Genomic DNA, 26,637 nt, shown 5'->3' with positions numbered 1-26,637 from the left:
ATTAGCTTCCATGTGTTTGTATTTTTTACAGATTTTTTCCTATAATTGATATCTAGTCTCATAGCATTGTGGTCAGAAAAGATACTTGATACAATTTCAGTTTGCTTAAATTTACCAAGGCTTGATTTGTGATCCAAGATATCTCTCAGTCCTACTTTTCAATCAGGGAAATACTGATGTAAACAAGATACAAATTTATATCCATCAAAATGGCAGAAATTAGAAATTCTGATAGTATTAAGTGCTAGGAAATAGATGGAGAAAATAAACATTCACTTACAGCTGATATGAATGTTCATTGGTACAACCATTGTGAAGCAATATCTGCTAGTATTATAAGAATGGCTAAGCTCTAATGCCAGCAATTCCACTCCTGGGTATAAATTCTGACCATGGTCCATAGAAGACTTATAGGTGGATGACTATTAAAGAACTATTTGACAGCAGGGAGGTAGTAGCAACCTGGGTGGCCTTTGTTTAGTGACTGACAAATAGGATGTGAGCTATCTATATCTATCTATCTATCTATCTATCTATCTATCTGTATAACTGGAATACTATGCAGCAGTGAGAAGCAGTACACTAAAGTAACTTTAGAACAGCAAGGACTGACCTCAAAGATGAAGTGTTTATCGAACATGTAAGAAACAGAATGAAATATAAATAACAGTGCCACTTAAAAAAAATAATAAGATCCACATACAAAACAACAGTATATATTTTTCAACAATATATGCAGAGTTAAATGAACATTTGGAAGGAAAACTAGAAGGAAATATATTAAATACTTTGAGGCAGTGGAGGGTATTTGAGCTGTGGATGGTAAAGGGAAGAACGGTGAGAAAAATAATAAAAGGAGTCTATATAGACTAATGAGGATAATGTGTCATGAACTGAGGGCTATGTGTAACAAAATTTGAGTTAAAAAAAAAGAAAGAAAAAAGAAGGGAAATGGGAAAGGGAGGAGAAGGGAAGAGAAAGAAAGGGAAGGAAAGGAAACGGGAGAAAGGAAAAGGAAAGAAAACTTGAAAAATACTAAATATTCCAAAAATAGAACACAAATCATCTGTAATCTTACCACCCAATGATAAGCACTGTTAATATTTTGAGCTCTTAACTTCTGGTATTTTTAATGCTTATGTTTTTCTTTATAAATATGAAAATATCTTGTGCCTACTTTTTTATAGCCTGAATTCTTCACATAGTAAATATCATGATATTAAGTAGTCCCTATGTATGTATTAACTGAAAAAGTACTTACTCATCACCTACTATGTAGATGCTCTATTTTAGGCATTTTGGATACCTCAGTAAACAAAACAATGAGAGCTGTTTTCATGGGTTCAAGGAAAACAGATACTAAGCAGTCAATATAATTTTTTAAAGTATATAGGAAGATGACACATGTCCTGGGGGAATAAGAAAAAGTTCACAGGAAGAGGAGAATGAAGAGTGCTGGGGAGGGGGAGTCAACTGAGTCACTGATTAATTAGAATAGTCAGGTTAGGATTTATTGGCAAGTTGTCCTTTAAGAGAAGACTTAAAGAAGAGCAGGACCTAGCCATGTGAAAAACTGAGGAAGAGTGTTCAAGTAGAGGGAACAGTCAAGGCAAGGGCCCTAAGATAGAACATGCATGATGGAATCAAGGAAAAGCAAATAGCTGATGAGGCTCCGGCAGAGCAAGGGAAGCCAAGAGTAGGAATTGAGGTAAGAGATGGGCCAGATCAGAAAGGTCCTTGTAATCCATTGAAGGACTTTCATTTTCACTCTGGGTAAAATCAAAATTGGGACCTCTTGCAGCATTTTGAGCAAAGCAATGTATGCTCACTGCTGTGTTGAGCATACATTGTAGTGTAGACAGAATAGAAACAAGAAGGCCTATTGCCCTGGCAAGAAATGATGGTGGTTCAGACCAAGGTAGCAGTGGAACAGAAACATGAAAGAAATCATTTCCATACTTCCTTCTCTTCTCTGCACGGATATCAATTTTCTTGCAGGTTCTTCTGTACCTCATTCCTGTTGATGGTAGGTAGTCATCAAGTCTTCAACCGTTATTTGACAGACTTAAAATATTTTCTTCTACCAGCAAATTGTGCAAATTGCCCAAAGCAAATTGTGACATGTATGACAGCCACTGTGTGACCATAGATGGCCCTATCAGTGACCTTCTAAAACTGCTACCCACAACATAACATTAAGATGTTCTTCTGTTAATGGAGTACAAAATTGTGTGCTTAGGGAGTGTGTGGCCACTCTGTGGAGTTTCTCATTCTGTATTCTCACCTACAGCCAACTATGCATTTTAATGAGCCTTGGCTGAGTCTCCAATGCTCAGTTCTCCAACTAACCTGCCTCGTTCAAACCCTCGCTAAATGAGATAAGGGCCATCTGTGTTCACGTTTCTGTTTCAGACTACTGACCTGATCAAACAGCTCACTGCACAGATGGACTCTGGGCTCCCTCTAGTGGTTTTACATTGGCATGACCACCACTAGCTTGGCTAAGGGTGCCAGGTCTCTTCCATGACTTGATTTAGGCCTTGTTTACTACTCTACACCAGCCTAGCCTTGGAGAATCTGACATTTTACACTCGGGACACACTGTAGTCCTGGAAAATTCTTCTATATCTAATAACAATCTTTAATCTTTAGCATTAAGGCATAGAAAAATGTCTGGATGTAGATATCAAAACTTTAACAGTGGTCACCTCCAGAGGAGGGGAGTGGAGTCAGGTGGGGGGTTTGGGGAACTTCACATTTACTTTTCATACTTCTGCGTGTTGGAAATTGTTTTCTTTTTTTTTTTAACAGCATATTCCTGTATTACTAGAATACTTTTAAAATAAAATAAATCTTTTGAATAGCCCTTTGTGGTTTATAGTCTGCTTTTCATCTATTACCTCCTTAGAACCCATGGCTATCCTGTGAGATACTTTCCTATTCAGTTGTCAGAGAACTCTTATCTATTATTTTGCACTATGTGCAGACACTTTCCATGCAAATCTATATTTAATCGTCACAACATTCCTACTGTGTAGGTGCTATTGCCACCATTTTACAGGAGGAAACTGAAGCTTACTGATGTGAAGTTGAGTTGTTCAAGGTTCCACAGCTGTAAGTGGCCAATCAGAGATGTGAAATTGAGGCACAGAGATAAAGGAACTTGTCCAAGGTCAAGTAGTGGTAGAAAGTGGTCAAACCCAGGTGTCCAGACTTCCACTCCACATACAAAAGATAAACTAGCTGCCTGTGAGGGCCCTGGGACTTCAGTTCAGGCTCCTCTGAAGTTCTGTCCTCATGTGCTAGGCAACCACACTTGCAGAATTTGGAGGAAGGAAGGGTCGGAATATTCCTATGGGGACCTTAGTGTAACATTTGAACTAAAGAAGCTACTAAGGTAAAAGGTGACCTCCGGGGTCTCACTTTGTTGAGCTTTAATGGAAAGAGTTTGGAGTCGAAATTATGAAACAAAAACTGAATTCCCAAATCCACTTACATTACACACCTGCTAGCCATGTGACCTTGGATAATTCACTTAACTTCTCTGATCCTCGATTTTTGTATTGTTTTAAAAAACCCATACTTAAGAGATTTACATTAAAGTGATCTTGCAAAGGCACTTACTACAGCCCCTGATTTATAATGGGTGTTTAGTAAGTATTCACATTGAAAGTCAAAATGGGGACCAGGGTGGTGTAGGTCATTCTGGGATTATAGGGCATGATCTCCTAAAGGATTTTCGAACCACATGCAGACCCACAGATTCTCAGGTGTCCTTCTCTGTGCAGTCACTCCACACATTTACTGGCCACCCCCATCTCTTCCCATTGAAAATTATTGCCTGTGGTAGGCACAGTGACAGCCTCAAAGATGTCCACACTCAAATCCCTGGACATCTGTGAATATGCTAATTTACATGGCAAATGAGACTTTACAAGGGTGACTAAGGTTAAAGACCTTGAACTGGGGAGAGTACCCATGTGGGCCCAATCTAATTACCAGAGAACCTTTCCCAGCTGCGGTCAGGGAAAGATGTGATGACAGAAGAAGGGTTAAAGAGAAGCACTCATTCTGGCTTTGAAGACGGAGGAAGGAGACCACAGCTGAGGCACCCAGGCAGCCTTTAGGGGCTGAAAGCAGCAAGGAATCCAGTTCTCCTCTGGAGCCTCCAGAAGAAAACAAAGCCGTGCTGACACCTAGATTTTAGCCCAGTGAGACCCATATCAGACTTCAGACTATACAACTGTAAGAGAATACATTTGCCTTGTTTTAAGCCACTAAACTTATTGTAATTTGTTACAGCACCCATAGGAAACTAATACACAGCAGTATGTAGATAGCCAGTCACCAAAAGGCCTATGTGGTGTCTTTCTGATATTCTAGGTTTAAAAAGTTGAGAACCATTGATAAGACAAGGGAGAACAGTATCAAGTGGAGTCCCTAAAGATGTGAGACAGAGTTTATTCAGATGAGTTCTCCACTCCAGTGATGCCAGGCAGGGGGGAGGCTGGGCCAGGAGGGGACAAGGAGCAGGGGTGCCATGTGAGGAAGCACTGGATGAGGCCTCCAAGAATCTGAGTGTGAAGGGAAGAGTGCGAGGATGGTGGTGATGAGAAGGCCATTGTTGTGTTTTGTTTTGCCCTGATGGCATTTACAGAGGGGAAGGCGTCAATGAGAGAAAAGGAAAAGAGTGGGGAGAAGGTTTAAAGAGAACAGGCTCTGGTGTAGAAATACAAAGAGAGATCCATGGACACAAGGAAGGGCAGTTATCAGGAGTCTGGGATGAGGGAAATCAGATTTTTGTGAGAGAAACTGAGGTAATTTGCCTATGGTAGGAGGTAGTATCTCTTGGTATAGCAAGGCAGGCATGAGGCTAAATAACCAAGAGTGGAGAAGATTCAGGAAACACACACCTCAAGAGAAACGAAAAATGAGACATCTCAGCCACAGAGCAGGACTGCTTGAGGAGGGAAGAGAATTTGGGCAAATTCAGTCAGTAGTTTCCTCCCACCAGAAACAGAGCAGCTTGGAATGGAAATGCCTATCATGTCGTGGTCTGTTCTCATGGGTCTCTATCAAACGGGTATGTGTACAGTTATTGACTATTGCTGGGTCACTTTTTTTCTCCTTTTTGTCTTATCCTCAACACCCTCCAATTGGGAGGGGAGTTGAAAAGGAGGGGGGAGGTAAATGGAAATGTTTGAAGCTAATAAACAAGGTAGGGATTGGATTCTTGTTGCCAATTGTAGCCACCCTCTCACAGGCCTGGGCCATCACTGCTGCTCAGCCAGGCTTTACTGGCCTCACCTGCCAGTTGAATGTACTACCACAGCTTTTGTAAGTCACGTCCAATTCCTTCAGGCTCAAGCCCTGACCTGGCTCCCACCTGCCATCCTCAAGACAACAGCTCTTATATTATCCAGACAATAGATATTATCCAGGGCAGATTCCCCAGTGCATGTCTGTGATGTGAGTGGTTGCCCCAGAGATGAGGGGTGTGGTGACCCAGGTTCCCGCCTGTCTTCCTCAACCTCATTTCTTCACCACCCATCCTTGAACAAAGAGAGATGTCTCTCCTCTTCTTGTAGGAAGACCTGTGGCCACTACCAGGGCCAGGTCCTTTCACTAAAACTTTTATCCCACCCTTTAATTGTTCTCCTCCCCACCCTAGTCTGTCCTAGGCACTGTGACCAGGTTAGCTTTATTAACTCAGTTCAGATCATCACTAGGCCCAGAAACCAACAATGACTGCTTTTTATTGACCTTTTTGATGTTCAGTCCCTGCTCTTCCAACATCTGGTTCCAGCCTACCTTTCCAACCTGCTTCTCTTTATGAATTCTATCCTTACAACCCCAGTACCTTGTTAGTCTCCACATATAAACCAAGGTTTCTGTGATATTGTGATTTATAAGAAATATATATTTGGTCATTCAGAGCCACAGTTTCTGAGTCACAGCTCACAGAACCCATGGGATTTCCTAAGTGTTGAGAGTGATAAAGGTGTCTTTTGTTAATAAGGTGACTTTTGGAAAACACCTAAGAATGGAGGCTGGTCACTAAAAGATACAACCATGTGATTAAATGTTGGAACTCTCAGCATGACCCACTGACCTCTGGGGAGAGGGGCGGGGGAGGAGGGTTGGAGGTTGAGTCAGTTGCCAATGGCCAATGATTTAATCAATCGTGCCTATGCAATGAAGCCTCCATAAAAACCCAAAAGGACAGAGTTTGGAGAGCTTCCAGGTTGGTGGCCATGTGGAAGTGAGTGCCCCTCCCCACATACCTTGCCCTATGCATCTCTTCCTTTGGGCTAATTGTGAGTTACATCCTTTTATAATAAATGAGTGGTTTACTAACTAAAATGTTTTTCTGAGTTCAGTGAGCTGTTCTAGAAAATTAATCAAACCCAAGGAGAAGGCCGTGGGAATGCCTGATTTATCGCCAGTTGGTCAGAAGTACAGGTGATAACTTGGGCTTCTGACTGGCGTCTGAAGTGGTGGGGTGGGGGAGAGTCTTGTAGAACTGAACCCATAACCTGTGGAATCAGATATTCTCTCCAGGTAGTGTAGGACTGAGTTGAATTCTCAGAAACCCTGCTGGTGTCCAAGAATAGCTTGTCGGATTTGTGGTGACCCCACCCCGACTCCGAACACACATACACACACATTGAAATTGCATCTCAGAATACTAAGTCTCTCATGTCTCTGCCTTGGCTCTTTGTTTCTTCTAATTCCACCCTCATTACCTCAATATCAATGCCAAAATTCAGTCCATTGTTTGAAATTTATCTCAAGGCCACTCCCTCCATGAAGTCTCTGCTGATCTCTACAATGAGTGTGATTGTGCCTTCTCTTGAACCCTTAAGGTGTGGATGTTCACGTTCTTGTGTATGTTCTCTATACTCTCTTACAACGGGGTTCTTAACTCATTCTCAGAATCACTTGGGATGCTCCCTAAAATTATGTATGCCTGTGCCCCACCCCAGAGATTCAGACTCAGGGGCTGGAGTGGAGCCCACTTATCTGTTGTTGTTGTTTTTTTTTTTTTTAATTTTATTTATTTATTTATTTATTTATTTATTTATTTATTTATTTATTTATTTATTTATGGCTGTGTTGGGTCTTCGTTTCTGTGCGAGGGCTTTCTCCAGTTGTGGCAAGTGGGGGCCACTCCTCATCACGGTGCGCGGGCCTCTCACTATCGCGGCCTCTCTCGCTGCGGAGCACAGGCTCCAGACACGCAGGCTCAGCAGTTGTGGCTCACGGGCCCAGTTGCTCCATGGCATGCGGGATCTTCCCAGACCAGGGCTCGAACCCATGTCCCCCGCATTGGCAGGCAGACTCTCAACCACTGCGCCACCAGGGAAGCCCTGTTGTTTTTTTTTTTTAATACTTATTTATTTATTTGGCTGAGTCCAGTGTTAGTTGCGGCACACGGGTTCTTCCTTGCCGCATGCAGGATATTTAGTTGCAAGCATGCATGTGGGATCAAGTTCCCAAACCAGGGATTGAACCAAGGCTCCCTGCATTGGAGGCTCGGAGTCTTAGCCACTGGGCCACCAGGGAAGTCCCACACTTATCTGTATTTTTAATACAGACTCTGATGTAGAGCCAAGACAGAACCATTGCCTTATTTTGAATTTTTCCTCACTGAGAGAACAAAGGGGAGATTACCAGGAAAGATAAATGGAAAGGTATGTTGGAATCAGATCTCTGGACCTCAGTTTCCTTATCTTTAAAATGGGGATAATAACCCCTTCTTTCTTGCATTATTATGAACCTTAAGGGAGATAATATATAGACAACATCTAAGGCTGAGTCCTAAGAGTAAAGACACTACACACATTCCCTCACTTGACAGGAAAGACTGCCAGCTTAGTGCAGTGTTTAGTACATGATGGCTTGTGTGATTTTTAACTTAACCATTTATACTCTGTGTGAAGGGTGTGTAACTTACACACATATGTTCCCTGGCTGCCCTGAGCTCTGGATGCTGAAGGAAGGTGTATGGAAGTTACTTCATCACTCAGTGGCTTAACCTTGAAGCACTTCTCTTTCTGGAAAAGAGGAGCTTTTCAACATTGCTAACTCCACTTATAGAATGGACATAAGAATGATCATGGCCATAACTTCATCACACTCACAATACAGGGAAGAGGGCAAAGGAGGGTTTACATGGAGCTCCCACATACACTGTCGCATCCAATCCTCCTGAGGCCATACGAGGGAGATGTTAATGTCCCAGTTTTATAGATGTGGAAGTTGAGGCTCAGAAGAACTTAGATGATTTGCTAAAAGTTACATAAGTAGGAAGTGGCAGAACTACAATTCGAACCCAGTTAGTATAATTTCACATCTGATGCTCTTTACCTTCACCACAACTGACCCCAACAATTATCTGTTCATTTGATCAGGGGGTAGAGACGTCCATCCTGATCATCACAGTTCAAAACTGCTTCATGAAGAAGACATTTTGCCTGTGAATGAATCAAAGGTCCACCTGCGTCACTGGGTAAACTTCTGTACTTAGCGTGTGCTGTTTCCTCTACCGCTCACATTCCCCATTGGCAAACTCCCACTCAGCTTTCAAGATTCAGGCACACAGGAGCACCTCCAGGTAGCTTTCTCTGCTGCCTATGCCCATCCCAGCTAGCTAGACACATTCTTCTCCTTTTTTCTTTTTTTTAAACTAAAGAGGAAACAAACTATATCTATGCAATCAATTCCTTCTTGTTGGGCCGAAAAAGCAAAACTAAGCTGTAAAATTACAAGTTGCTACCTCTGCTGTGGAACAGCACATTGGATGATCAGACAAGGTTGCTCTCTACAGGGGGTGGCATTATGGAGACAGAATGGTCCTCCATTGTCATTCATTGTCTCTGTCCAAAACTAAATTTCCACCGTCTTTTTTACTTGCTCTGAAATTCATATTATGGGGAACAAAGACTTCATTAAAAAAAAATGTTAGCTCATTTGTCTTTTTTTTTTTTTTTTCTAGTAAGAAATTGGCTTAAAAGGCAAATGGCCCCTAAGTGCACACTAAAGTGAAAATGACTAATAGCTGGTCTTTTCCCAGAAGCAGGTTTTCAGAGGAGAGAGAGCCTGAGAGAACTCTGGTTTCCAGGCACCAGAAGAAGGGAGGTGCAGACACTGTGGAGGTGAGGGGAGGTCAGGTGTAGAGAAAGAATTCAGAAAGCAGAAGGCGGAGGCCCTGAAAACAGGTGTGGCTTTCTCCATCACTGTACTGGAGCTGGACCTGTCATCGGAGATCCAAATCCAGGAATTCTGGTTTGTAACACAACATTTACACAAACACTAGAGAACTGAGTTTACCAAAGTTTGGGATTCTTGTCTAAATTGCTTCCCATTATGTTCAGGAGAAAGTACATTTATAAACTTTATAAACAAGGCAGTGAATCAAAATAACTCAACATAGGGTAGACCCATATTAAGGCATTCTCATTTAGGAAGAAAAGGTTTTTTCACTAAAGATCTAATGCAGAGGAAGGCACATCATGACTAAGTTGTGTACCCAGGGAGGGTTAAAATGATCATGACCTTGGAACTGCTTGAACCACTTGGAAAAAACTAGCACGTGAGGACAAGGAATAGATCCCCAAATCTCTGCACATCCACATTCTACTTTTCCTTTGAGGACAAGTTCAGATGCTACATCCCTCATGAAGCCTTCCCTGATTCTACCTAACCCAATCATTGCACTTTCCTCCAGACTCCCACAGTATTTCATCTGAACCACTATTAACTTATCTTCAATAATCTAGTACCCATCACAGCACCTGGCATACAACAGGTGTCAGGAAATGTTTCTTGAGTGAATGTAAGAATCTATATCATAAACATTCATCTGCTATCCAGATAGGTTCTAACCCAAGACATATTTCTTTGGATTGTTTAAAAAGCTCCTAGGAGACTTCAGGAGGGAACTGAACCACCTACCATAGCATCTCAAATAATATATTAACACATGTTATACATCATACATGTTGACATAGACATTTATGCACAGGAATACCTGCCCTTACAGAATACAGTTGGCCCTTGAACAACATAGGTTTGAACTGCATGGGTCTACTTATACCTGGATTTTTTTCAATAGTAAATACTACAGTACTACATGATCAGCATTGTTGAATCTGCCGATGTGGAATCGTGGATACAGAGGAACTGAGTATACACAGGGCTGACTATAAACTACATGCAAATTTTCGATTGCACAGAGGGTCAGCACCCCTAACCCTCCCCCTTGTTAAGGGTCAACTGTATATATAAATATATGTAAATGAATATATACAAAGACTGTGTATGGTAGCAATCTACATGCACATAGAGTCAGAATAAGTGGGACCAGGTGACGTGATTTGAAAGCAGGCCCAAGGGCCTCTGATCAATACAGCCGCTACGTAGCCGCATTGCCTGAAAGTCCTCTCAGGGTCTTTTCCCTTGGGAGTGTACAAGGCATCTCATGCTCCCTCTCCCTGTCTTCTCCATGAACACAAGCCAAGGCCTCCCAGTTGTTACAGCCCTGGAGCTACTGCTCCATCGTGGGCCAGCCGGGTGCTGGAGTGGAAGACTAGAAAACAGGGCCTGATGTAGCAGCTGCCAGCTCAGCCTCTAAACATACCCCCTCCTATTGAATCCTGGCTCCTCCACAAGGTTAGCATGTGATTTATATAAGCCATCTCACTTGTCTGGATTTGCTTTTTATCTGCAAAATGCAGATAATAATAGCATCTACCTCCCAAGGTCTTGTGAGGATGGACTGAGGTCACATACATACAGCATGTAAGTCTGGGACATAATAAATATTTAGCAAATGATCATTATTATCATTACCATCAGTATTGCTTTCTTTGTCTTTCACATGGAAAATCCAGCTTGCAGAAAACACATTGACACCAAAACCACAACCTCCAGAAACTGCTGTAGGACCCCCATATACATCCAGCTTTCCCACGACGCACACAAGCACACATGTTCCTCACCTACAACAAGGGTGGGTAAGTGCAGAGATTCTCTAGTTAGGCTCCTTAGTCCCAAGATACCTACCACTAATCAAACAATATTCTACTGCATAAATTAATACAGCCTCAGCATCTGACATGCCCAGAAAATGTAACTGTTGTTCATTAACTTCAGAATTAGTCTCCTATTCCTTTCCCTTGACCAGACAATTTTGCAAAAGTAAATATCTAAAAACCCCCCAAACAGAGTAGCAAATTGTACTTTTGTTCCATTGAAAGACTCCCCTATTTGGGGGTACTAGATCACATTATAACATTGCAAAACTGTCAAGAGTGTAATTAACCCGTGTTGCTTCACATTCCTGGTGTGGCAATTGTTTTAAGACAGGGCTTTATAAGGGACCAAATGAAAGCAGTGAGTGACATGTAATGCTCTGAACTTCAGGGTACCCATCAGAAGAAGGGGTAGAAGGAAGGCCAGGAGAGGTAGTTTTTGAAGACAAGGCCATGTTCAGTCTGAAGATGCTTCCACTTCTGTTGTTACTCCACGTGCAGCTTTCCAAGGCCTTTCTAGTACATTCTGAATTCCTACAAGAGAAAACTACAAAAATTGTTCAGGTAACTCAACTATCAATTAGGTGGGCAGTTGATTTGCTGGTGATGAGGAAATTGTTTGGGTTCTCTTCTCTTTTTAGTTAAAGCAGCCTGAAAGGATTATGTGAATGATTTGTTTGAGGTTAAACGTCTGGTTTCAATGATTTGGAGAGTTCCAAGCTGGGCCCTCTGAAAGCCGGGCATGCAAACAACCTGGGCTCTTCAAACCCTCAGAAAATACTGCTGCCGGGCTGCTGCAGCTGGGGAAAACTTTTAGAAGGAATGGTTTTAATTATAAAATGATTTTCTTTCTCACTTACCTAAGATTTTCCCTTCTAGTGTATCTGTAACACAGTTACTACATGACTGGTGCTTTCTATATGGACTTGTCTTTGCAGCCAAAAATCTCAGGTGTACATAGAGCACGAGGATGGGAAACCATAAGGAACTAGAAATCAGTTCATAGTGTAATCATATTTCCTAAAACCAGGTTATGGGGCTGTTTATAAACTCTTGAAAGCACTGTAAAAGCAAAACTGATAGCTTTTTTCCATTGTTTCACACTATGAAAGTCAGGCCAAATTTGTAAAGAAACACAAGGGAATGCTGTCAGAAGTTTGTCGTGCACAATTTTCTTAGCATGACAGTTTTAGAAAAGCATTCCTTCTTGTTGATTTTTTTCTTTCACTTAAAAAAATATATTTCTTACAATGATAACAGTAACCCCTGGGCTAATAGAAGTGATTAAGTACTTACTCTGTACAAAGCGCCCTGCTCAGCATTTCACAAACATCGTCTCATTTCATCCTACAACAATCCTATGAGGGCGGATTATTATTTCCACTTTAGAGACAAATGTGAATCTGAAGTCATCTAAGTGATGTGTCCAAGGACACAAAATTAATCTGTGGCAGAGCTAAGATTTGAACCCAAATCTATCTGATCTCAAAGCCTGTGTGAGCACAAAATTGCTCTGTCCTGTGTCACTTGCAAAGTGCCACTTAAGGATGTTTAAGGTGAGAGAAAGAAGTTTCATAATTGGCTCGTTAACACCCCTCAGAAACTTCTTAATGAGTTTTGGCTCCTCCCAAAGAGTTACTGTGGTAGATAAAATGCTAATGACAGTGATGCTGCTGTTGTCCCAAAACATACTTGGAATTCTTCTTGTGAAGCTGTTAATTCTCATTTGAGAAGCAACCTGGTGAATTGGGACCTGATTATCTTCTTGGCAAGTTCCTTATTTCTCTGCATCTTCATGTCTTAATGTGCATGATTAAACCTTCTCTACAGTAGTGAAAAGAGGATTAAAAAAGAGAATCTGCATTGCTGCAACTAATACTTCAAGGAGTCAATAAATGCTGATGCTGTTTTGTTTTTTTTTGTTTTTTTAATAAAAATAAGAAGGCAGTCTCCTGACTGTGTACTAGCATTTTGCTTGAGGATGTGGAACTCACCCCTTATGAAATACCTATTTTTATGCATAAATATTAACTGTAGCACTGAATGGATGGACTGTTCTTTCCAGCAGGCAATGTTCTCTCCAAGTCGACCAGAAAATTTGTGCTTTTATCTTTGTAACTATCAGGCTATTCGTTTTGGTTTGACCTCTGCAATAACTTAAAAAGGAATGCAAAATGCACAGAGAACAGAAGGAAATTTCACAGCAAATCTCTTATATGTTTGGCTTTTTCCAGAATTACCTAGAAAAGTTCTACCAATTACCAAGGTACAAATATCAGTCTGAAAGGAAGAACAGCACTAGTGTGATTGTTGAGAAGCTTAAAGAAATGCAGCGATTCTTTGGGTTGAACATAACAGGGAAGCCAAATGAGGAAACCTTGGAGATGATGCGAAAGCCTCGCTGTGGAGTGCCGGATACTGGCAATTTTATGATAACCCCAGGAAACCCCAAGTGGAAACAAACTAACCTGACCTACAGGTAATATATCTAGAGTTTCAGAATTCACTCATTCAGCCCATGTTCACTGAACTCTTATGACGTGTCAGGCACTGTTCTAGGATTTGGAATACACTAGAGAGAAACAAATGAATAAATATCCCTGCTCTTATAGAGTTTAGATTCTAGTGAATGAGTATGAGGATGAAAGGGTAAAGATCCCATGGGTTCTTTTCAATCCAAAGCCTGCCATTTTTGTCTTCTTTCTCGATCAATCTAAAGAGGACTATGGCAATGTTAGGCTGTCTCTCTAAGAATTCACTTTAGGACCCAAAAAAGGCTTAATCATTGCTGGAGAGAATCTAGCCCCACCATTCATGCATCTTGATGATAATAACAATAATAATGATACCAAATGTTTGTTGAATACTACTATTTGCCAAGTAGTGAACTAAATGCTTTACATACATTTAATCTCACAACAACCTTATGAGAGGGGTACTATTCTATTATCCTCATTTTATGAATAAGGAAACTGAGTTTAAAGACATGTAGTAACTGGTCCAGAACTTACGTCTGTCTTCAACCCTAAGTCCTGCACCCCCTCCTTGCACCCTCTTCAGTGGTAGCATATCACATATGCACAAACACCAAATTAGAGCAGTTCAATCTACTGATGGACTGCTGTTCTAAACAATAATGAACCCTTCACACACCTTCTCATTTTGAAGGATTATTAACTATACCCCAGACTTGTCAGAGGCTGAAGTGGAAACAGTTCTTGAGAAAGCCTTTAAACTCTGGAGTCTCGCTTCACCCCTGAACTTCACCAAGACCTCACAGGAAGAAGCAGATATCAAGATTGCCTTTCTCCAAGGAGGTAGGCTCCAAGCAGTCATGCTCGATTTTGCTTTCCCTGGCTAAACTGAGACTTGGCAAATACCTAATACAAATCGTTTTATTTCAGATCATGGGGACAATTCTCCATTTGATGGACCCAATGGAATCCTTGCTCATGCCTTTCAGCCAGGCCCAGGTATTGGAGGAGATGTTCATTTTGATGCAGAAGAAACATGGACCAATACCTCCAGAAGTAAGTTAACCAAGGTTATGTCCACATGCAGCTTCTAAATGAACTTTTCCACATTAGAATTTGCCCTCCTACACACACACACACACACACACACACACACACAGCCAAGTTATTGTAACATTTCACACTCACACAAACTGATCATCTTGCTACCTCAGGATACTAAGTTAATTTAGGTTTAGAAAAAATCCTGAAGCTAAATTCTGACCTTGTTTCCTAAGGCAGGAATCAGAAAACAACAGATCATGGCTAAGTCCTTCCTGGTCCTATTTGTTTAAATAAAGTTTTATTGGAACAGGGCCACATACTCTTTTGTTTATGTATCATCTATGGCCGCTTTCATACCACAATAACAAAGCTGAGTGGTTGACACAGAGACCATATGGCTCATAAAAATCTAAAATATTTACTATCTGGACTCTTATAGAAAAAGTTTGCTTACCACTGCTTTAGGATATATATTTTAATATTGTGAAATTTAATGATGTTTGAAAAAGATTCCTATTTTTGGAAATTCAGAAATAATTGGTTTATTTAGAAAACTGACCTATTTAGGAAGGAGCAACCATCTAGTTATTCTCCTTCATCTAGTGATTTCATCTTCGTGGAGCTCTTTTTCAATGATATGTTTCCATATAGCAAACTACCCCTTTCAGGAGAAGACTCAGAGTAAGAAGAAGACGACCTGAAGGGAAGAACTGAGAATAAGGAGAGGTATATTCAGACCATTTGGTACTTTACAAGGCTACAGGGTAACAAGAGGCCACAGAACACTTTTTAGAAAATAATAAGAAAGGAGCCTTTTACCATTGCTTGGGACCTGTTCCTCCCACCATTTTCTCAACATAGGTGTTCTGAGTGTTTATTCTACCTAAGTCCCTGTGCTAGGAGCTGTGAGTACCCAAAGATAATAAACACTCCCCACGACTTTGCATTCTTATTGCCCTCCCCACTAGTTCAGATGGTCATTACCTCTTACTGGAATTAACTGGTCCAGATTCCCACCTGAACTGTTCACCTCCGATCTCGGCTCCCTCTAATTTTCCCCAGCACTGTAAGAAGTTTTGTCCTTGGAAAGCCCAACTTTATATTTGGAAAGCCCAGGGTTTACATTTTCTAGGCCAAATATGCCCACATACCTTCACTTGACACTGAAAGCTCTTCGAGATCTTCCAAACTCATCTTTCATGGCTTGTCTTCGTATTTCACACACAGCAGCCACATGGCACATTCACTGTTCCTAGATCACATCATGTGCTTTCCAACTGCCCTACATTTGCTCACATTGCTTCCTCTTCCTGAAACGCCTTTCCCCACACCCTAAGCCCCACCTTTCAAAATCACTCTTTCCATGCTATGTCAAATGCCACACCCATCCTGTCTTTCAGCTGGAAATGAAGCCTTCCTCTCAGAATAAAAACAGCCTTGATTTTTTCTTCTCTAACTGCCCTCCTCTTTATTCTGTTCATTCTATTTGTTTGCACACATCTCCCCTTTTAGTCTATGCACCATGAAAAATCTCCCAGAGCCCCTTGCCCAGTACTCCAGACACTCAAAGATGTTTTTTAAAGCATTTACAAATGCAAAATGGAAGGATGTGATGATCAAGAAAGAAAGTTTTGGCGCATGGGTAGAATATTACAAGGCTAATTATCATCAGGAAGTTGAACATGGTGGTAAGAACACAGGTCTTGCCATCATACCTGGGTTCAACCCCAGCTCTACCACTTATTAGTTGCAAGGCCAATATAACAAAAATCTCTGGGCTTCAGTTCCTTTATCGTAAAAGTAATCTAACAATTCTTCATAAAAATGTTGTTAAGATTAAATATTATTACAATTCCTAGCATATAAGAAAGTGCTGTACAACTATGATTGTTTTTTAAGTAGACATGTAAGAAAATGCACAGTGTGTTTGTGAAATGGCACATAGACTAGCTGGAGTGAAGGATTCACATCAGAAATCTAGTCTTCAAATGTCTGCTGGAGCCAAATGGAGTAGTCTTGGACTTGGCAAAGGAGCTCGGTCTTTATTTGACAGGAAGTGCAAGCCTTGAAAGTTTTTAAGCTCCCAGTAAAGAAAGGCACTATGCGCATGGAAGTTAAAAGATAAGAGTAGGAAGCAATAAGAAGCAGCGTTTGTCTCTTTCTGGTGGAAAATTCCTGAAGTTTCCTGGAGAGCTCAGAATCAAGGAAGAGCTGGTGCTGAGTGGTCAGGGAGCCAAAGTGAGTCAGCTCTGCATCTGAAGCCATTCTTGCTGCCTGGCAGACTGAGACTGTCCTCATGGGGCTCTGGGCCTGGGAGACTGGAGAGGGGTAGGTGTGGGTGCATGGGAGGAGAGGGCTTCTGAGAGTCATGAGACCTGTGATGACCCTGCCATCATTTCCCTGAGCCTCAGGCCCATGAAATATGGGAGTTGGAATAAAGGCAGCAGTCTTTCTTGGTTCTAAGATTTGGTGAGGAGCTCATACTCACCTAATCTTAACCTATAACCCCTACCTTGATTCCTTCTAATCTCCGTTTCTTCGTGTGCCTGAAGAGAAAAGGAAAAAAGCAGGCATGGGAAAGGCTGTTTCTCCAGGCAGTTTTGGCTCAGAAGCTGCATTCCTTGAGATCCTATTTCCACCACCCTTCAATCTACTTGGAGCCATTCACCACACATGCTTGCATTTCAGATTACAACTTGTTTCTTGTTGCTGCCCATGAATTTGGCCATTCCTTGGGGCTGGCTCATTCCTCTGACCCTGGTGCCTTGATGTATCCCAACTACGCTTTCAGTGAGCCCAGCACCTACTCGCTCCCTCAAGATGACATCAGTGGCATTCAGGCCATCTATGGTAAGGTCATCTGAAGAGCAGCAGTACCTGGTGAGACCTGGCCATGTCAGGGATGTTCATTGCAGTCTTGGCTATGGTGATCGAAGTTAGAGGGCACCTGGGAGTCCATCAGGAGGAGAATATATGGGTAAAATGTGGTGGATGCCTGCCATAGAGTAATGTACAGCACTGAGAAGCACTGAATCAGATGTACATAGATGAGTCTTTAAAACATTGTGCTTCCTGGAAAAGAAATAGAATGATACATATTACTCAGTGTATAAATTACACAATACATGAATCTACACAAATTAAATATGTACATAGACAAAACAAGGTATTTTCAAGAAACATGCTAACAAACATATATAGATAGATAGATAGATAGATAGATAGATAGATAGATAGATAGATAGATAGAACATATCCAGATTGTTGTCTGTGGGGGAAAGAGGGGAGTGGGGATGGAGTATGGAGAGAAAGAAACATTTTTTAAAGACAGGACTGATACTTTCCAGGGAGGGATATAGTGGCCTTTGCCTCTGTCTAAGTATTGTCTGATAAGACCATTGCATCTCTCCTTCCTCTTGCCCTCCTGCCCCCTGGTGACTGTAAGAACAAGAAACCAGAGAAGAGGTTTGCAGCTCTCTAAAAAAAAAAAAAAAAAAAATGTTTTAAGTGTTGATTGGAAGGGAGTGTCGTGGAGTCGAATTGTGTAAAACATTCTCCCTCTCTGGTGGGACAGCAGTACAAAACCAAGCATGCCAGGGTCCCACAACTATGAATTTTATTCGTGACAGTAGAATTTTCAGGAACGATGAGTCCTAGTCTAACTGCCTCTACTCCCCATTTCCTTTTCCCCTGAAAACACCTCCCTTCTTCACTCGCCCATATTTGAACTGTTAGCAGCCTTTCATTCTACAATGGGAAAATACATTAAAATTTAAATACTTATAGAAAAATATTTTGCTAAATTTTGACTTAGATTTATGCTGTGGGGACCTCTTTCCAGAAGGTGGATTTTAGTGAGAAAGGAGAAAGTAGATACTGAGTGACTAAAAATGCAGAAAGAGGAGACAAGAAGGGAAAGAAGCATGGGATTCTAATTTTAAACTGGCATAGGGGAGGGGGAAGAATTCAGATTTCTTTATTTCACAACTTAGCTTGGAACTGTCCCTAAAGCCACCATTACTCTTTTATTTTTGTTTTAATTTTTTTTTTAATTGGGGAATAGTTGTTTTGCAATGTTGTGTTAGTTTCTACTGTACAGTGAAATGGAGTTCCCTGTGCTATACCTCAGGTTCTTATGAGTTATCTATTTTATACATATTAGTGTATATATGTCAATCCCAATCTCCCAATTCATCTTACCACCCTCTTTTATTTTTTAATTTAAAAAAAATAAAACTTTTAAGAGGGCCTAATGTGTGATTACTTTAACGCCTTATAGGATAGTCAGCTAGCATTTCTTTTCATATGAAGACCCTTCACCAACCTGAGAAGTAACTGAAATACACCAAAATTCACCCTGGACTCATGCTTATAAAAAACCTTTTTTACTTTCAGGACCTTCGAGCAACCCTGTCCAACCTACTGGACCAACCACACCCACAGCCTGTGACCCCAGACTGACATTTGATGCTATCACTACACTCCGCGGAGAAATACTTTTCTTTAAAGACAAGTATAAGAATGAACTATTCCTTCCTTTGACTTCTTTCACTGGCATAACTTAAAACTGGATTCTAATTAAGTCACATATTACACATTACTCAGCTTTTCCTTTGAATTCTATGCATATGAATCTCGTTGGAATTGATAGTGCTTTCTGGGTAAATCAAAACGTCCAGGAAAAGAAAAAAAAAAGCTAAAACATTTGTAAGCATTTAGATGTTTGTGATGATGTAAACAGACATGGACTCTAGCTGTTGGGAACTCTATAGCTGGGTTTACCCAACACCAAAATAGCATTCAATTCCACCCAATTCATTCAAGTGAATGGAAACTGTCACCTAATAAGCTGCAGGGAAAATCATCTGACTGAATTTTTCAATTTTCCATTGGCTATTCTGTGATTGTGTACTCACAGGCTGAGTGTACTTGTATTGCTTTTGCTAGAATATTCTAAATATTCTCATCATATTGTAGCAACAATAATGAAAGAGACTAACAAAATAAAACTTGTCAATGTGTGAGGAGAGGGGCAATGTAAAATGTAATCAAATAAGGTCACTCCTATCAGCTCCTCTGAAAACTGTAAAGTACTCACCAGATGGACAGTATCACCATAAAGCGCTGGCCATATGCTGGTCACTGTGCTGGAAGCATTGCCTTCATTGTATGTTATATCCTCCCAGCAATCTTATAGGATCAATACCAGCCCAAGACTCACAGAAGCTGCCTGCTTAGACTATTGTGTGTGGTTTTCTCCCTTGTGTTCCATAGGTACTTCTGGAGAAAGCATCCTCACCGACGAAGAGTTGAACTCAATTTCATTTCTCTCTTGTGGCCATCCCTGCCAAATGGTATACAGGCTGCTTATGAGGATTTTGACAGGGACCTAATTTTCGTATTCAAAGGTAACTGCCTAAGGTTTTCATCTTATTTTAGTTCCTCCTGAAGGGAAGGGCAGGACTTCTTTGTGGTCCCTTCCAGGTTCAAGGAGATGAGTCAAGGAGAATGTTAGGTTGGCTGGGCTATTGTCACAAGACCTGGGTTGGGTCGCATCTCCACCACTAAATGCTGTATGAACTTGAGTATGTTGTACCTTCTTCAGGCATCAGTTTTCTCACCTACAAAATGAGAACACTTGATTAGACCACCTTTAGCCTTCCTCCACCCTCATCCCAGATATAATTTTCTAAGATTCCCCAAGGCTCTAGTTTAATCTCTGTATAGAAGTCACATGAGATAAGATGTTCAAGTGTGGGGCCCTGAGTGTCAGGCTAAGAAGTTGGAAATGTTTTAGAGGTGCTAGGAAATCCTAGAGTTATCATAGCCCAATGGTCTTGACTTTACCACCTCTATCTTTTCAAGACTATTTTTTCCATTTTCATTTCTATGATGAATTTATGCAAAGATTAAGAATTGGTATACATTTTATAGGAATGGTAAAACTTTATCTAACATATAACCTGAATCATTGGCAGGCAATCAATACTGGGCTGTAAGTGGCTATGATATTCACCAAGGTTATCCCAAGAATATAGCAAACTATGGCTTCCCATGCAGTGTCCAAGCAATAGATGCAGCTGTTTCCTACAGGGGAAAGACATACTTCTTTGTAAACAACCAATTCTGGAGGTAAGATAAACTATTTTTTCCATTAGAGATTGAAATCTATGTTTCTTTACCCTCTCTACAAACCATCAATGATCAGGCATCTGAAGGTTTAAAATATCTAGGTGGTCTCTGATAAGCATTCTTTTTCACAAGATGATTGATGTCGCGATGGCTTTTGAAAATTTTATAAAGTTAAGATGCCTGCACAATGATATTGAGGATTCTATATCCTGAAACAGAGCAAACTTTAATAAAGCACTAAAATGGGATGCAAAGAAAGAGTTAGGCTAATTCTCATTTATTCATTAAATTCTAAGAGTTAAATTCTACTACACTCAAGCAAATGTTATACGGAACTTGATTCCCAACTTGAAATTATTATTTATATTTATTCAGATAGAGAGAGACTATGAACCAATTAAGTAAAAGCCTTAGAACATATAAGTTCTCCTTTTTGAAAATAACACTGCCCCAACAATCAGAAGCCTGTTTTCATATTAGTGATACCCATATATTTTATAAATATGTATGTACCCTTAGGTAGAGAAGTTAACCACTGTTAGTTTCCCAGTAAATAGGACATTGTGAAGAACAAATGAGAAAATATTTGTGAAGGCATTATGTAAATTACATACAATTTAAAGAAAACTATTAATCACTGTACACTGTATTGGTCTTAAAATGTGGGACAATTTTTTTTTCTCATCAGATATGATGACCAAAGTCAATCCATGGAACCAGGTTATCCCAAAAGCATAGCAAGTAGCTTTCAAGGAATAGAAAGTAGAGTTGATGCAGTTTTCCAGAAGAATTGTAAGTAGAAAAAAAAAAAAACTTAATAAATTAAAAATATTTTTAAGTAGCTCATTTGCATTGCAAAGTTATATTAGGACAGGAGTGGGGTCTTTTTAATTGAAAACATCTAAGATCTGCTACAAGCTAATTCAATACATTATATCTTTTTTTTTTCTTCTTATAGCCTTCGTCTTTTTCTTCAGTGGACCAAGATATTATGAATTTGATCTTAGTACTCGTAGGATTACTAGAGTTGAAAGAAGCAATAGATGGCTTAACTGTAGATAAAGCCTAAGCAAAATCAAGTGCGTTTGTGTCCATTTTCTGAATATGGAAGGGAGCTCTAATCTGCATATCTATTACATTGTGTCCTATTTATACTTTTCTCAACAATAAGTAATATTGTTTGCTCTGACTGTATTCATTGGACCGATCCTCACTGAAAATACGTTTGGAGTATTCCACTGTTTGCAGAGGCTGATTTTGTCTTATATTCCACCTCAGTTTAGTGAATCCATCACAATGAGAAGGAAATTAAGCCTTCTTTGCCACCTCAATATTCATTATTTCCTCACTTGCTTATTTGACTTCTAAAATGCCCATTTATTCTTGTCTTTTATATATGTCTTAAGTGTAACTGCTACATGTAATTTAGCACTGGATTTTGGTTATAAGTAAGGATTATGAACAACATAAATAGTACACATTGTCTTTTGCCAAAAATGTGGTGCTAGTTTCCACTCTTGGAAAGAAATGTTGTTGATACTTGTTGTGGATTGAATTGTGTCCCCCAAAAAAGGTATGTTGAAGCCCTGACCCCAGGTACCTACAGATGTACCTAATTTGGAACTAGCATCTTTGAGGATGTAATTAGTTAACATGAGGTTATACTGGATCAGAGTAGGCCTAAAAACTGATGTTCTTATAAGAGGAGAGACATAGACACACAGTGAAGAAGGCCATGTAAAGATAGAGACAGGATTGGAATGATGCATCTACATGCCAAGGACTGCCGGCAACCACCAGAAGCTGGAAAAGGCAAGGAAGGATCCTCCCTAGAGCCTTCAGAGAGAAGAACATGGCCCTCTTGACACCTTGATTTTGAATTTGTAACTTCCAAATTGTGATTTTAAAAATTTCTGTTGTTTTAAGCTACGAAGTTTGTGATACTTTGTTAAAGCAGCTCTAGGAAGCTGATACAGTACACCGAACTTATGGAAATGAATCAGTACAGAAATACAGACTTGCAACCCCAGTAAAGATTACTGGCATCTTCCCAGCGGAGCAGCAAAAAGGAGGGGTACCACTTCCTCTCCCGCCTCCTGGCTTCTAGAGTTCAAGAAAATGGGCCAGTTAAATCTGTTGTTCCTTATTTCTGTTTTTCCCTGGGATCCTCAGGAGGACACCCTCTACAGATAACCAGGGCTTGCCGCACAAACAGAATAGCGTTGGGCACAAAATTCAATAAATCTCATTTAATTGAATTAAACTGAGCTTAGATGCATAAATTTGCTAATGGCTCTTTTCTGTTAAGAACTTTAAGATTTGTGGTATCATAATGACTAGTCTAGATATTAAAATCATTATAATGTCATATCTGCAGTTGTTAGAATGTAATGTAATGTAGCTTATTACACAATAAAATATGTGAATTGTAAAATATATTTATCATTAGCACATCCTTTTTTCTTTTTCTGTTAAAGTTTGTAAACCCCACAGATGATTAATTTAGTATACTTTGATACTTTTTTCTGGTTCAAAATTTATGTATTAAATGATTTCAAAATAAATATTTTAAATGACCGACTTGTGATCTACTATCATTTCTTAAGATACTACCACATAGTTCATCTAAAGTATAAAAAGGAAATTTCAATATATTTTCAGCCATTTTACTTTATCAAAAATATTACAACATTGATATTAAACTTTTAGATATTACTTCACAGGTTTATGAAATATTTTATCAATATTCTATGTCCTCAAAGATTCCCTCAAGTATGTCAATACATTATTCTCAACTTATTTTACAAGATAAGAAAATAGAAACTAGTATATACTATAATTTCATTTATTCATTTATTCAACAATTAATCACCTACCTGTTCCAGGTGCTGTGCTAGGGAAAGTGAAAGAGGTGTATAAGCAATTCATTGTATCAATGTCAAAGGGCAAAAGGACCTGTAAGAACTGGATATTTCATTAAGAGTCAATTCCAGACTATGGCATTTTCTAAAACTTCTTATGAAATCAGTTTTTAGAAGCACAAAGATGGGAGATTCATCTCAGAACACCTGCTAGTTGCACCAGTTAGTTATGACAGATTCTTGGCCCAAGCCTCATCCGTACATTTTCAAGATAAGAACTGAGTTTATGTTATTTCTTTAACCATATTTCACAGTCATAGGAAGTGAACAGCAATACAAAGTATAGTAAAGAATTTTTTAAATTAGCCCTTTTTTTGGTTTTCTTCTTGACAACATGTGGTATTTTTTGGATGTTACATTGAAGTTTTATGTGAGGACAAGAGATTTAAGAATCCAAGCTTAAAACTTTAAGAATGATATTACTTTTATCTTAGGTTGAGTTTCCTAAAAAGCAAAGACTAAGACAAGACTTTGGTGCAGTTACTTTATTCGGGACATGGTCCCAGGAAGCAAGAGTGAGGTAGCAAGCAGAGTGAAACAGAAAGAGGGAAAGTCAATACAAGTATGTGTTATTGAGGTTTCTACTATGGGCAGCTGGGGCTCAATTCCATCAGGACCTCCTGAGAAGCTTACAGAACACCTTTCAATTGTTCAAAGTGGATCGGAGGCTGGATCCGATCCAACCTCCAATTCCCTCCCCCACTGGGTAGCTCTAAGGAATTGACCTGTAGGCTCCATGGCAGCTCAATGCCCTGGCTAGAAAGCAGAAAGACACCAAGTCTGTGGTTAAGGTTGGACTTTGTCAGAGTAAGGTGAGTTACACAAGCCTGTCCACCACCATGCAACTAAAATCAGAGGTGTACTGAGGGGATTGTGACATGGGGCACCAGAGGCACCTCCTATAACTTTGTTGTTGGGAGATTAAAATGATGGAAAATTGGAGATGGCATCTTTGGAGAAACTTACTCACCCAAGAAAAAAGATTTACAGATACCAACACTATAGAAATCTCAATGGGACAGAGACTGCTAGTTACCTATATGTTAACACGATTCCCCCCTTCCTTTGTTGCAGTAAGACTCCAATTTCATTTGAGGTAGCAATGCATCCAGCTAAGAGACTACATTTTGTAGCCTTGCTTACAGCTAGGTGTGGCCATGTGTTTAATTTCTTGCCAAAAAGTGTAAGCAGAATATTCTATGGGCTTATGGAAAGAGACTGGGTACTTACTTTCTCTACGTTCCTCCTTCCTGCTGCCTGTAATGCAGATACAATTGCAGAAGCCACCTGGACCATAAGGCACTGGCACTGAGAAGGTGGTGTAGCAAGGCGGCTGCTGCCTACATCCCTGATGATGTGGTGTTGTCGTACAAGCCATGGACTGCCACATCTGGCCTTCTCTTACGTGAGGAAGAAATCAGTTTATTAATCATCTATTATTTGGGGTTTTTCTATTACATTTTGACCAAATCTCATTCCAGCTAATACATCACATGAAGTGTCTGGAACCCGCCCCACCTCCCTGCAGTAACGGTCATTAACTGGCAAGCCCTGCCAGTGCACACATAGTTTCCAGTCAGCTTTCCTGTCTCTCGATCTTAAACAGATTGCAGAGTACAACATATCCAAACATTTTTTTAAAAGTTTCTAATGTCAAAAACAGACACCAAAAAAAGAAACTTGGAAGAAATAGAGACAGTCCTGGGAGCAAAAGAGAATGTCAAAATGAACAAACAAAAAAAATACTTAACATTCTTTAAAAATAAGACATATTTTACATCCAAAACACATTAAAGAAATACAAAAAAGTAAAAAATAAAAGGATGCTCAGATAACTAGAAAGAGCTCTTAGAAATTAAAAATATAACTGAAATAAGAAATTCAGTAGGTGAGCTGGAAATAAAGTTGATGGAAAATAGTAAAGGATATATTGAAAACACAGAGATTTAATCCAAGAGTTCCAGTAGATATGTATTCGAGAAAGAGAAAGAGGAAACTGGGTGGAAAGAAATTATCAAAGAAATAATAGAGGAAAGCTTCCTTGAATTGAAGTTTTCATAATGAAAGAGCTCTCTTACTGCCAAGCAATGTTAATGCAAAAAGACTCACATTAAGAGACATCATTATAAAACTTCAGAATATCTTGTTAAAGAGATTTTCAAAATTTTTCAGAAGAGAAAAGGAAAATATCAGGAATCAGAATAAAAGTCGTTTCAACAACAATACTAGATTCTAGAAAACAATGGAACAGTAACTTCAAAATTCTAAGGGAGATTTATTTCAGCCTGATATTCCATAACCAGAAACACTCTCAGTCAAGTGTGAGGATGGAATAAACGGCATTCTAGATACGAAAAGATTAGAAACATGCATTTTCCTTGCACACTTTCTTAGACCCTCCATCCCCATTTCCCATGGCTGTCTACACATATATTTGCTCCAGTCAGGACAGATTTCCTACAGCTCATTTCCGCCATGGTACCTGTTTCCTGTGGCCTCCCTCCACTCATATGCCTTCTCCTTTCTGCTGTGAAAACCAAATCTCCTACACGTTCTTCAAGAGCCAGTGCAAGCTCCACTTCCTTGAAGCCTTTAGGCCACACACATCTGCAGTGATCTCTCTATCTTTTCACCCTTCTCAGTCTCAAGAATCTTCATATGCATTTTGCTACTTTTCTCATTTTATCTGGCATTAGTCTCTGTATATGTTTGAATTCACCAACAAGATTGGAACAGTATCTTAGTGTGACAGACAAATAGAAAGTGCTTGGTAAACATCTGATGTTTACCCAGTTAATTAGGATAATCTGATTCCTGAATCAATTGTCTTTTCATGACACCATACTTTTTTTTTTTTTTTTGAGAAACAGACATGGCTTGTTTATTAGAAGGCAGAAAGAATCTGTATCAAGAGCAAGACAACAGGTGAAATTGTATTCCTCAGAAGAAGCAAAAAATTACAATTTTGCAAACATAACAGGTGATTTCAAAAAAGATAAAATTTTTTTACTAAGAAAATTATCTTTTTAT

The 26,637-nt window shown here is 39.8% G+C and overlaps 1 protein-coding gene across 1 annotated transcript; it reads left to right on the top strand.

The window, feature by feature from the left end:
• The first annotated feature begins 11,489 nt into the window (after nt 1-11,489).
• MMP8 (matrix metallopeptidase 8) lies at nt 11,490-21,748 on the top strand. Its single transcript, XM_007191224.1, has 10 exons — nt 11,490-11,600; nt 13,271-13,515; nt 14,205-14,353; nt 14,441-14,566; nt 17,243-17,404; nt 18,950-19,067; nt 19,829-19,962; nt 20,533-20,686; nt 21,375-21,478; nt 21,645-21,748. The coding sequence occupies exons 1-10, from the start codon at nt 11,490-11,492 to the stop codon at nt 21,746-21,748; spliced, it is 1,407 nt and encodes a 468-aa protein (XP_007191286.1).
• Nucleotides 21,749-26,637: the final 4,889 nt, after the last annotated feature.

The sequence above is a fragment of the Balaenoptera acutorostrata genome, chromosome 9 (assembly GCF_949987535.1).
Source record: "Balaenoptera acutorostrata chromosome 9, mBalAcu1.1, whole genome shotgun sequence".
NCBI lineage: Eukaryota > Metazoa > Chordata > Mammalia > Artiodactyla > Balaenopteridae > Balaenoptera > Balaenoptera acutorostrata.
This window is presented reverse-complemented; position numbering and strand designations above follow the sequence as displayed.